The sequence below is a fragment of the Porites lutea genome, chromosome 4 (assembly GCF_958299795.1).
Source record: "Porites lutea chromosome 4, jaPorLute2.1, whole genome shotgun sequence".
In the NCBI taxonomy this organism is placed as follows: domain Eukaryota; kingdom Metazoa; phylum Cnidaria; class Anthozoa; order Scleractinia; family Poritidae; genus Porites; species Porites lutea.
The window spans coordinates 13,975,221-13,988,966 of NC_133204.1; the positions used below are offsets into that span (position 1 = coordinate 13,975,221).

General features: G+C 42.2%; 1 protein-coding gene across 1 annotated transcript; it reads left to right on the forward strand.

Moving 5' to 3' along the window:
* The first annotated feature begins 12,401 nt into the window (after nt 1-12,401).
* Nucleotides 12,402-13,481, forward strand: LOC140934249 (adenosine receptor A3-like). Its single transcript, XM_073383908.1, has one exon. It carries the CDS (start codon nt 12,402-12,404, stop codon nt 13,479-13,481), a length of 1,080 nt encoding a protein of 359 aa, XP_073240009.1.
* The last annotated feature ends 265 nt before the right edge of the window (nt 13,482-13,746 follow it).

Genomic DNA, 13,746 nt, shown 5'->3' on the forward strand with positions numbered 1-13,746 from the left:
GGGGAGTCTGGGTCCAATACACAACATCCCTCCCCATTTAGATAGAAAACAATAACATTTAGCAGAAGTAGAAACAAAATAATAATTGGTCCAATAAACATAAACATGGACTAGCAACAATGTCAACAATGTCTCTGAGATTTCAGTGTCTCTAAAGTCTAAGTACAATAGTCTTTGAGATAACTTAGGGCCACTCTGTGTCTCTGGGACCTCCTAAGTGGAACCTCAGACTCAACAACATTTGGTTCCGGTATCACCACACTCTGCTGCGGGGTCGGTTTATCCTGCTTGTGGGGCTCTCCGGTGATCACCACTTCCGGTATACTTGGTGTGTCATCATGTGCATCACCATTCTCTAGCAGTGTCTTTACATGAGATGTATTGCCAGAGTATTGGGCTCCTCCTGCAGATTGCACGATCAAGCTTTTCCCATGCTTGTTTACCACAGTGTACGGACTTGGTTCAAAACGAGTTGTGAGCTTGTTTTTCCTCATCTACATCTACATCTACATCTACATTTATTAAGTGGATAAAATCTTGTAAGACATCACATCAACTGTAATAAAAGCTGAAATAAAAAATATATATACATATATGTACATATGAATAAAAGTCAGTACATATGAATAAAAGTCAATATGTCAAATAACAAAATAAATAGATGATGGGGAGGCAGCGTGGGCGAGTGGTCAGGGCGTCGGACTCGCAATCCGGCGGTCCCGGGTTCGAGTCCCGCTCTGGAAACTTGCTGGATTTGTGCTCGGTCGTCCCGAGTTCAAATTCTCGGCCACGCTTGTAAATAGCCAACTGGTTGCCTTCTGCCAGTTTGGGGCTTTTAATCCTGTTATGTTGTATTTGAATTATTTGTTTCTAATATTTGAGTGGAGTGCCTGTAAATTAGCTGGACAAGCTAAGTGCTCTTTCCACTATAAACAAGCCTTTAACCTTTAACCTTTTTTTATGATAATTCAAAATTATAATTTACTTCACTTATTTCACGTGCTTTCCTAAATTTAACTTAAAATCAGATAATGACTTGCAATTTACTAAGTCAGCGGGCAGTGAGTTCCACTCAGTGTTATTGATCTAGGAAAAAACGAAAACTTAAAGACGCCCTTAGAAACTTTTGGCATTCTTTACCTAAAAGCATGGCTGTTGCGTGTTCTTAACTCACTGTTTGGTATTAATTGTTCTTCTGTGTTTATGTCTACTAGATTATGACTAAGTTTGTACATCAAAGTCAATCTGTTTTTCTTTCGTCTTGTTTCTAATGTGTCCCATTTCAGATCAGATAACATGTCTGTCACACTTGCTGTTTTATTGAAGTTTTGAAGGCAAAAACAAGCAGCTTTTCTTTGAACTCTCTCCAAGGCTGAAATATCTTTTTTGTAGTGCGGGTCCCACGAGGCTCTTGCGTACTCCAGTTTGGGTCGGACGATGCTGGTATAGGCCGTTTCACGTACTTTCCTTGGGCAGTTCCTGAGATTGCTCTTGATCAACCCAAAGGATCGACTCGCCTTGTTTGAGATAGATGAGATGTGTTCAGACCACTTTAATTTAATGTTAACAGTAATTCCTAGGTACGATGCAGAGTCTACTTGTTCGAGTTTGGACCCACAGAAAAAAATATTACCGTTGAGGAGGTCTTTGAATATTTGAAATGCAGATGATATTGCATTTAAAAGGGTTAAATTGCATCTGCCACTCATTTTGCCAGATTTCTAGTTTGTTGAGATCGTCTTGGAGATTGTCGCAATCTGAGTCTTCAACCACCACTCCGTACAAGAGAATGTCATCGGCAAACAGCTTAACTGTAGGGGTTAGACCGTTTGGCAGGTCATGAATGTCCTCTCTTGTTGTACTAGCACTTGATCTCCAGGAAGTACCTCTGAGTACCTCGCATTCCTTTGCACGTCAGCATATGGTTTGCTTTTACTCTTCTGTTCATTGTCCCTATCACGCACTTCTTGTTCGACATGTACCTCGCTCAGCTCAGGAAGCTTGGTACGTATTTTCCGTCCGAAGAGCAACTCGGCAGGGGTTACACCAGTCGTTGAGTGAGGTAGGCTTCTATACGCTGCAAGATAAACATTCAGCTCTTTCTTCCAGTCCTTCTTTTCAGCATGTGCCATTTGGAGCCTTTTCAGAAGCGAGCTATTTTGGCGCTCAACTTCTCCATTTGCCTTGGGGCCATTTTGCTGTTACCCTGTGGTGTCTGATTTCCTGCTGCTCCATGTACTCTGTAAACTCTGTTGCGACGAACTGTGGTCCATTGTCAGATGTCAAGCTCTCAGGTAGACCATGTCTTTCAAATATCTCTTGTAGACTCGAGATGACTTTAGAGGCAACTGTGGATCTCATGATGTCTATCTCGTAGTAGCTACTATAGTAGTCAACGACAACCAGAATCGACTCACCAGTGGGGAGTGGTCCAAGCAAATCAATTGCCAAATCTCTCCATGGTCCAGTCGGCAATGCTGTGCTCCTGATAGGCTCTGGTGGGCTGGAACGACTGACTAACTGACATCCATAGCAGGTTTTGCAGTGTTTTTCAGCATCCTTTTCCATCCCGGGCCACCACACTTTACTGCGCAACTTCTTTTTAGTTCCAACGATGCCCAGATGACCTTCGTGAGCGAGAGACAACACCCTGGGTCTGAGTTTCTCCGGGATAACGATTCTTGTCCCTCTTAGTATCAATTGTCCGATGCTGCACAGTTCACTACTACATGGGAGGTATTTCTTGTAAGCTAGCTGATCCCACGGTTTTCCGTTTCCGCATTCCTTGACTGCACAGAGTTCTTCATCGATTCCTGAGGCGTCTTCCACTTCTCGTGTACTCATAGCACAGGGGGGTCGCATTTATGGATACAAATCTGACATATTCTTTGGCTTCAGCTGAATGACTGCTGCTGGTTTTTAGATTTCCCACCAGCCTTGAGAGGGGGTCAGCAATGTTGCTCGGCCCAGGCTCATACTTGACCTTGAATTTGTATGGTTGCATTCGTAACACCCATCTTTCAATGTGTGCGCAGGGTTTTGACCTTGGGCCGTAAATAACTTCCAGCGGCTTGTGATCTGTAACAAGATCAAATGGCACACCATACACATAGGGATGGAACTTTTCGCAAGCCCATACGAGTGCCTGCGCCTCTTTCTCTGTCTGCGAATATCTTCTCTCGGTGTCTGTCAGACTACGACTTGCATAGCAGAGGACTCTCGGTCCATTCTTCTGCTTTTGGGTCAGTACCGCTCCTAGTCCAACTGGACTGGCATAGGCAATTACTTGGGTTGGGGAATCTTTGTCGTAATACCCCAAAGTCTCAGCACAGGCCAATCGCTCTTTTAGCCCCTGAAAGGCCTTCTTCCGTTCACCTCCAAAAACGAAAGGGGTTCCTGACTTTGTAAGGCGACGTAAAGGCTCAGAGACCGTTGCCAGGTCGGGTATGAGGCGGCCACAGTAGTTTACAAGCCCAAGAAAACTTCGGGTTTCTGATACCGTCCGAGGTTCTCGTGCCTCTTTTACGGCTTTCACCTTTTCTTCTTCTTTTCTTTTCTTCCCGGACAATACCATGCCAAAGAATGTGAGCTTATCCATGCTAAACTGGCACTTTTCTGCATTGAGGGTCAGTCCACGTTCCTTTCATCTCACGATGGCTTTCTTCAACCGCAAATCGAGCTCTTTCTGGTTTTTACCATGTACGATGATGTCATCTGAAATGTTCTCTTGCCCTTCTTTTCCCTCAAGTGCCGTCTGGATCTCGTACTGGTACTGTTCGGAAGTAGAGTTAACCCCAAACAATAGTCTCTTGTATCTGAACAGACTGCAGTGGGTAGAAGACGTAGTATTCTCTCGGGATTCTGGGGAAAGTTCAAGCTGGTTCAAGTTGGTATCCCCACTTAAGGTCAATTTTGGAAAATACCTTGCTGGCTCTTATGCTCTGAGTAATCTCATCAACAGTAGGGATCGGGTGTCTGGCTCTCCGTATTGCCTCGTTAGCCCTTCGCGTGTCAATGCAAAGAAGGATGTCACCCCCAGACGTTGGGACAACAACAATTGGGTTAACCCATGGTGTGGGCCCTTGTGCAGGTTCAATAATGTCTAGTTCAATGAGTTCTTTAATCTTTTCTTCCAACTTTGATCTCATGCTGAACGGAGTCCTCCGCATCGGCTGTGCTACTGGCGTCAGATTGGGGTCGATGTGGAGTTGTACTGCTCCGTCTTTCAACTTTCCAACGCCGCTGAAGACATTTGGGTACTTCTGTTGCAGGATCCCACCAATGGTCTTTGGGTCTGCACTTACTGCAGCGATGCCAATCCCTATTTTCAGTTCGCCTAAACTATTTCAGTGCCCTTCCCCAGAAGCGGGTCTCCTTCACCATTGATCACACAAAACTTGGCACTATCAGTGTTGCTTCCTGCAGAGACTTCACAGGAGAGTGTTCCTATCACATCAAGTGGTGTCTGGGATGCGTAGGCATAGAGTTTCCTACTCGAGCGAGCTGATTCACACTTCACTTTGTTTTTCTTCAACCACTCCCCTGTCTCTTTGTCAATGATGTTAGTGCTTGCTCCAGAATCTATGATCATGTTCAACTTACAACCTCCAACGGTTACTTCAATTTTCTCCTCATTCGTGCCTCCTACCGTAAAGGCATACACTGGTTCCTCTTCTTTGTCGTGGGAACCAACCATATTTGCAGCACCTCCCTTGGGGTTCCTGTGGCCTTTGGTTTGTTTTTGCTTTTCTTCATCTTTCTGCTTTGTCCTACACTGCTCTTGAAAATGTCCTTCCAGCCCACATCGATGACAGAATTGACATCTTGCTGGACAGTTGGAATCTCGACCGAAATGTCCGGTTCTACCACATCGGTGACAAGTTTTCTCAAGGCCGGTTTTGGTACCTCGTGACTGACTTCTCTTGCCATGGTCTCTCTTTGTTCCCTTTATGCGGTTTACACTAGCTGAATTCTCTCTCTTTTCTTCTATGGTCATTGTAGCAAGCTGTGCGTCGACTTTTTCGCAGTTCTCGGCGATTTCAAGGGCTCTAGATAAAGTGAGGCCTTGACGTTCTTCCAGGAGTTTTCGTTTTATGCACGTGCTGGTGCACTTGCAGAGGATTTCATCACGAATTTGGTTGCCTGTGTCTTCGCCATAGTCACAATCCTTCGATGCTCGTCTGAGTCTGGTTGCAAACTGTCGGATTGTTTCCCCTGGTGCTTGAACTAGCTGTCTGAAACAGTGTCTAGCATACGTAGAGTCCACTTTGGGAGCAAAGTATGCTTTCCGGTAATCTTTCACATCTCCCGTGTTCGGTAGGGTAAGGAAAAGATCTTGAACATCGGGTCCCGCGAGAGGGAGCATTAATGCACGTCTCCTCTGCCTGTTGTTCGCGTTGTTTTCATTTAGAATTAAGCCTTTGCCGACTGCAAATAGTTCGAACGCTGTCAGCCACCGCTTCCATCGCAAGCCAAGCGTGTTTTGGTCCCCATGACAGTCGAATGTTTTCATATGGTTTCGTTCATTATCGTCCATGTTTCTCGCAAACTTTTCGTCTCGCTGACTTCTTGGGGTCTTGTTTTACCCTCGTCGCCAATGTTGTGACCGATCTAGTCGGCAAATAAGGAAGGATTACAACGGATTCAACCTTAGACGATGGCTTTATTCCGCCTACACGACTCGTGGTCCTTAATCGTATAGTCAGGCGTTCCAATACCCTACTGAGGGCGAGTCTGGGTCCTGATACACAACAGTAACCACCACAGAACACAAATGATGACGTTCTGACGTAGATATAACGATCTTTTTAAAGGATGCTTAAATTTTTCTTTGATTTATATTCAGTTTCACGTCATATTTCTAAGCATTACTCCAAGCTTGGAAAGTCTCCATATTTTGTCAGGCCCATTTTATCTTTACCAGATAAATTTAGCCTACCAAAAGGTTCGTTAACATATAATATTCGTATGACCTTGTAATAGCCTGAATAGTTGTTGTAAATACCCATCAGCAAAGGAGCATGACCATACATACATAGATTATACAAACATATACGAGCTTCGGTGAGCAGTATCGAGGTGAATTGTGATTTTCCAAGTCCTTTAGAGCTGAATAAATGAAACCATCCATTTACAGTTAGGAGAGCTAGACAACAGAAAGCTTTTTTTGCTTTTTTTAAAGAAAATAACCCAAACGAAGCCTTGCATTGAGATGATACAATCGTTATTATATTGAATTTACTGGCCCGCCATTGTGGACTTGGAGAGTGGGGGACTGGACCCAGTTCCCTTCTAATCCTTCTCCCGTTCTGCGGGAATTTTTTTGACTGTATTTGATCCTGAGCCTATGCCAACTGCTGAACACTTGTTCCAGAAGCTTAGCGGAGACAAATTCTTTTCAAAAATTGACCTTAGCAAGGGATATTGGCAGATAAGTATACCAGAGGAGGACATACCGAAAACCGCGTTTGTAACAACTGACGGGTAGCACGAGTTCTTGAAGATGCCGTTTGGAATGATTAACTCGGCGGCAACACTGAAGCGTGCAATGAAGAAATTGATAGAAGATCTAAATAATGTCGACTTTTACTGGAATGATATATTGGTTCACACCCGTACGTGGGAAGAACATATTGGAATCCTTAGAGAGCTGTTTTCGCGCCTTGTACAAGCTGGGTTGACTATTAGACCTACGAAGTGCCTATTCGAAGTAAACAGTGTGGATTTCCTGGGCCATCGACTGGAGCAAGGAATGATTGGTCTACATCAGGATAACGTGGAGAAATTAAAGATGCCTTAAGGCCAAGCACAAAGAAACAGTGCGGTCATTTATGGGTCTAGCAGGATACTACAGAGATTTCATTCCCAACTTCGTAAAGACCGCAGCGTCCTTATCTGATGTCACACGGAAAGGTCAACCCCATAAAGTTGAGTGGGGTGAAGCACAAGAGAAAGCCTACCAAACAATCAAGTCCTACCTAACAAGTGAACCTATTTTACGACTCCCCGATCCAGCTAAAACCTATTTCTTACGAACGGACGCTTCTAACAATGGAATTGGTGCAGTATTGATGCAAAGGCAAGATGAGAAATTATTCCCGGTTTGTTATGCAAGCAGGAAATTGTTAAGTGCGGAGCGCAACTACTCTACAATCGAGAAAGAGTGCCTAGCCACTGTATGGGGAATCAAGAGATTTCATCTATATTTGTACGGTGTACCTTTTGTGCTGCAGACAGACCACGAGCCGCTGAAGTACATGGACAGCGCAAAATATACCAACGCACGACTCATGCGATGGGCGATGTTACTACAAAGTTACAATTTCAAGGTGGAAGCCATTGAAGGATCAGAGAATGTTGGAGCGGATTATCTTAGTGGAGTAGAGGAGTAACCTGAGAGACACCGGACTACCCCTGTTGTACATTAGCTAACAATTAGGAAAGTTCATCGAGTTAGGTTCTGTTGTGGAGTCTTACTTCATGGAAACTACGTTCATTTTTGGAATAAATCTTCTTGTTGCTGTTCCAACAATCCTGCGTTCAGTTTAGTTTGCAAGCTACCCGTCCTCCAAAAGATTACCCGCGTAAGACTCTGGAGGGTTCTAAGTTTTGATTTCACAATTGTGATTTTTCCCGCTTGTTTGACACTGAGAGGTCATGACACGCATTTTGATTTTCTGTGGGTTTTGTTTCTGGTTGGCAGGATTGGCCCCCTGATCCAAAATTAACGCTCTTTGTTGCGGCTAAATAAGCTTTTAGGTTGTTTAATTTTCTCCAAAGTGCCTCCTGGATTGAATAACTAAAAGCGACTTTCTTTTGTCCGCGAATGTGATGGTTTCCTGAAATGTTTTGACACGCTGGGCCCACAACCTCGAATGTCAAATGAACTTAACGGGTTTTGTTTGCGCCCTCTGCCACTGAAGAAACAAGTTTTAGATACAATGTTCTGGGCGTCTAGTATTTCTTCGATTAGCCATTAGCTTTCGATTGGTTTCCAAATTTTCATGACTTATTGTTAGAGCTGTTCTGATACGAAGTTCATAGACGTAAGTTTACTTTCTAGTCCGGCTTTTTTTGTTAGCACCTCTGCTGCTTTCCAGTTTTGATTTCTGCCGTGATTTGCTTGCATTTTAGCGTTTTCGTTCGAATTGCGCGTCGACGTCGCTTCACTGGAATTGACCTTTGGCTGCTTAGATTGTTTTGTGCGACGATTATTCGCACTCCTCTGTTTGCCTTTTGCTGTTGTTTCTCTCTTCCTGCCGAGGTTCCAGTACCGAAATTGAAATTTCATGGGATCGCTGTCCGCGGACTTCAATTCCTCCTAATAAACTGGTATATCATCTAGCAAATCAATCATTTCCAACGAAATCGTGCAAAGTAGCTCCCAATCAGGACAACCTTCCCAGAGAAAACCATTTCCTTTGTTTACACCTCCACGCGGGACGCCACTATTTCTTGAAAGCCCTGAATAAAAGTTTGCAGACCTCTAAGGAAACCTATTTCCGATTGATTCAAGCGTTTAATTAGTCTAAAAATTATCATTGTGCTCTTCATATCTCTATTGCCGTATTTAATCGTGACAAATTTACAAGAACGCTGCCAAGAAGAGTTTGGTGGTGAATGCAGCGAGCCAGGGTTTTTGCTTACTAAAGCCCTCTCCGTACCGCTGTTGTGTGTGAGCTGTGCTTTGAACGCGTTCCTCTACCCTTGGAGAATACCACAGTACAGGCAAGTTTTACGTTTAATCGGGGGATGAATTTGTCAGAGATTTCGCCTTAGGAGCCACACTGTTAACACATAAACGTTAAATATTCCGTCGGTACTAGCATCTGCCAGTTTAGTCGAACAAAACACTCCAGCCGTTGGCCATCTTGAGAAAAGACGATCAGAAGAGATTGTAAACGGCGATTGTGACTTGACTTTCTCTCTCTCTATTTTTTTTTTAAAACCGTGGTTACATTATTTTTCACCTGTAAGGTAGGATGAAAGCAAAATTGGCTAACGTGCCCCATGCTGCGAGTCAACTCAAAACATCCTTTAAATATTTACCATGACTGCTTTCATTTTAAAGGTAGGCTGCGATCATCTGCAAACATTTCTTTCTGTAAATCAGAAAAATAGGAATACAACCCTTGATCGCAGGTTATTTAACTTAGCGCCATGAATATCATTAGGTTAAAAAACTGAGTATTGAAAGTATAGTGACCAATCATGATCTATTACTTTACTCACTGCGAGGCATCAAAACTTTTAGCTTTATATAAAAGTCTGGTCTTCACTGCGACACAAGCATTGCATTCGGTATTAAGGAGGATGGACTTGATATAAGCACTGATAAGTTTCAACACAAAAATATCAAAACCTTGCGTTCTTCCTACTCTTATGCTTATATATATCACGGCCTTTATTTTCACCTCGCTCTGCAGAAAGCTTGTTATGCTCATGCTTATATAGTCGAACCTCGTGTTACGGACACCCGCTCAATACGGAGTGACAACACATTATTACGGACCTTATTTCTTGTCCCTGGTGAAAGTAAGCCCTCACATTTTCTCTAAAATCAACCCGCTTTATGCGGACACTTTCTTTGGCCCTCTCAGGGAGCGTAAGCAACGACGACGGCGACGGCAACGAGGACGGCAAAAAAGCAGTAGGTTTAGATTAGCAAAACAACAACTTAGCGCGTGAATCACGTTTTTTTTTTTTTGTACATTTCGTAGCCGTTGTTGCACGGCTACAATGTGAAAGTGCCTAAATTCACGGTTTGTCGAGGACGGGAACACAAGGCAACAACTTTGATTTTCTTTTCCTAAACTTTGATACAGTCCTTTAGAATTCAACTCCAAAAACATATGCCAACATTTGACGAAGTAAACGAGAATTCCACTGCTAAAAGAAAGTGGAACACCAAAACAGCGCTAGCTCGCCGAAAACACTTCAAAACGGCCTGAGACGCGGGCAAACAACAAAGAATACAACCAGGCAATAAGGTACGTGGATTTTATTTAAAAACATAACATTTTTTCTCTCTTTTAAGAAAAACCATTTACATCCCATACAAGCCTTTGTAAATAACCGTTTGTAACACAACACCGCTCGCAAGCAAGAGTCACGTCCGCGTTCATGTAATGAGTTTGGGCCGCCTGTGGTAGAGTGAAACGCGCGAGACACGAAAGTGACAACAGAGCGCGTTCGCCGCTCGACGTTCGGGCGCGAGTGCACGCTCCTCACTAAAACTGAAGAAAAAGAGAGGCTGCTCGCAGTCTATGCACAGTGTGTTTTACGATTTTCCTCCGAAAATAAATTCTTATGATTCATATTAGCAATGAAATAACGTTGCTGATCCACTTGTGGAAACAAACTGAAAAATCCCGAGCGGGCAGGAGAGACCCATCCTGACCGCCGTTTGTGGAATGATTTATTTGCTCGGTTTTCGATACTCTTTCTGATGACAGTGATCAGAAACAATTTTACTATCTTAGCTCTTTGCATGCGCAGTTTTATTGTACTTCTCTTTAAATTAATGCCTCTTATGATAACCCTACTCATATGTCAGCTGTAGTCAGCTACAATAATAGCGAAACAGCTGTCTATGGCTACAATCCCGCTCTGTTTTGAGTTCTTTCGGTGTCGTGTTGATGTCTCTGCATTAATATAATTTGCACGCAGTACGATCAGCATTACAGTATTCTGCTTGCAGAATTTAAAATGTCTATCAGATATGATGATTACTTACTGCTATACAGTCGCTTAGCAAAAAGTCTAGACTTGCTACAAGTCGACCTCTTGGCGAGCGGAGCGAGCCCTTTTTTGGCCGCGAAGCGACGAAGGACTCTTTTGAAAGTCTACAAAAAGTCATTAACAATTCTCCAGTTTACGAATATTCAATCAAGCGTCACGCTGCTTAATCATTATTGGTTGCGATAGATTAGGATACCAGAACTTTTTCCTCATTTTACGAGTACGTCTCGAAAGTCCCCGGCTTACAGCATAAATTTTTAGAATTTGCCAGATAAAGCGTGCTTTGGATAGGCAACTCTTTACTTGTAATGTCAAAGCGCTCGATGTAACAGTTTCCGTGACTTTGTGAACCGATGGTTGCTTAACTCTTTTTAGCAACAAGCGAAGAAACTGACATTAACAGTAGTGCTTAATTAAGGCTCTAATTTAAAGCAGTTCCTTTTTAGATGTTTTAATCGCTGCATTGGTGATGAAACTTCAAACAAAACCCGGCGCTTGTTAAATTTCTCTTCAAAATAAGAAATCATCAGGAGAAATGCTCTCTTAATTTGCATCAAAACTGCCGCTGAAGTGGCCACTGTAGCAGTACAATAAGAGTTTCTAAAATTGCAAAATATTGTCTGTCAGTCAAAATATCCAGACGATCTATGAGTATTTATTGGTCACAGCTGCGTCGGATGGTATTAAATCACAGCGGAAAAATCTGAAATCACAGGAAAGAGAAAATGATATATGGTCAAATATTTGTTAAGGCAGTATTGTTAATGAAAGGAGTCGGCGAAAACTCAATGACATATGCCCACGAAAGACGGTTATAATTGACAATTTTCAGGAACATTTTCTTAATTGATTTCCAATCTCATTTCCAGTCTTAATCTGATTTAAAACTTTGTCATATTTTTAAAAGCTCCGGATTTTATTTTTCCGACATGAAGGCCTATAAACGACCTTTTTAATCCATTAGTTACTATTTATGTGGCAGAGAGCTTCTTCATTTTATACAGAAATATTTCGTAAGTATCTTATTTCATCAGCTCATTCCGTAAAACAAAAGAGATTCTCTCGTTTTTTTGCGTCGATTTTAAGCGTAAGTTTGCTCTTCAAACATCGAAGATCAACAATGCTAACTGCAAACAAGAATACATGGTTTCCGCTGAAATATTCAAATTTCTCACACTGCACCCGATGTTGCTGTATCAAATCCTATGTTTTGAACAAACAAAAGCCAATTTTCTTTGCTGTTTAACGATTCGTCTGCTTTCGAATTAGTGAACATTTTCTAATGAATCTTTTCGGAATAGCATTTCTGAGTCTTCAGTAATAACGTCAATAAACGTTTGTGAAATGGCCAAATGATTAGAGCAATTTTAAACTGAGATTTTGTTATGAAATTTTGCCTTCACCAATTAGTTTATTGACATTATCTGACAATGCTTGTTAATTTCGTGGCGGTAGAGTTTGATTATTTATTTGTCACGTGAACGTAACTTTTGTCATTAAGACATAAGTACTGCAAAATAACAACTTCCATCATCGGCGTTATTTTCCCCTAGGACGAATTAACTATTTATGCATCCAAGGCGATTCATTAGTCTTAAGCAGTGATCTGTGAGTTAAAGAGTGTCTCCGGTAAGCATAGAGTGCTTCACTTTGTTATGATCATGAGCGAAAAAGTCGATGAACATGACCATGTTGAGGGTTTACTGACTGCGACATTTGCACTGGTAGCAGGAATTTTTAGCTCACTATTTGGTTTATTTGCAGCTTTAACAAACGGCCTTCTTCTATTTACAGTATTCAAAGATCCGTACAATTATTTTCGAGCTCGCGCGACCACGTACTTTATCACCAGTCTTTCTTTAAGCGATCTTCTAGGAGGCTGTCTTGTGCAGACAATGTATGCTGCGTCTATGTTTACCATCTCTACCGGAGGCCAAGCGCAGAAACTCTATGAAATCGCTCTTATTTTCAGCCATGTAACCACAAAGATATCAATTTTTACAGTAGTTGCGCTATCGCTGGATAGATTTTTAGCTGTCAAGCTTTCAGTGAGGTATAAAAGACTTATAACAGTGCGAAAAGCAATTGTTTGTAACGCTTTAATCTGGATTTTCTGCATTACCTTTGAAACTTCTCATTCTTTGGATGAAAATAAGGAAGTATTTCACGTAATCGATCTTCATCTTCAAACGACTATTCCATTGACTATCATGTGTGCCCTATATACCGCGACTTACATCGAATTTCGCCATTATTCAAGAAACATTGTTTTTGTGCAAGCAAACACAGGCGGACGGTCACGCATTTTTCTTCGAAACATTAGGTTGGAGAAAAAGATTGTTTCTACAGTTGTTTTAATTATCATTGTGCTCTTCATAGCTCTATTGCCGTATCAAATCGTGACAAATTTACAAGAACGCTGCCAAGAAGGGCTTAGCGGTGAATGCAGCGAGCCAGGGTTTTTGCTTACTCAAGCCCTCTCCGTACCGCTGTTGTGTGTTAGCTGTGCATTGAACCCGTTTCTCTACGCTTGGAGAATACCACAGTACAGGCAAGTTTTACGTTTAATTGGGGGATGGATTTGTCAGAGATTTCACCTTAGGAGCCACGCTGTTAACACATTAGCGTTAAATATTCTAGCATCTGCCAGTTTAGTCGAACAAAGAATCCCGGCTGTTGGCCATCTTGAGAGAAGACGATCAGAAGAGATTGTAAACGGCGATTGTGACTTGGGAAATTAAAAATTTACGATCAAAGGTGTGGCAACAATCAGTCACAATTTAATAATTTTTTTTCTCTCTATTTTTTTAAATAGTGGTTACATTATTTTTCACCTCTAAGGTAGGATGAAAGCAAAATTGGCCAACGTGCCCCATGCTGCGAGTCAACTCAAAACATCTTTTAAATATTTACCATGACTGATTTTATTTTAAAGCTAGGCTGCGTTCAACTGCGAACATTATTTTCTGTAAATCAGAAAAAAGAGAATACCGCCCTTCATCGCAC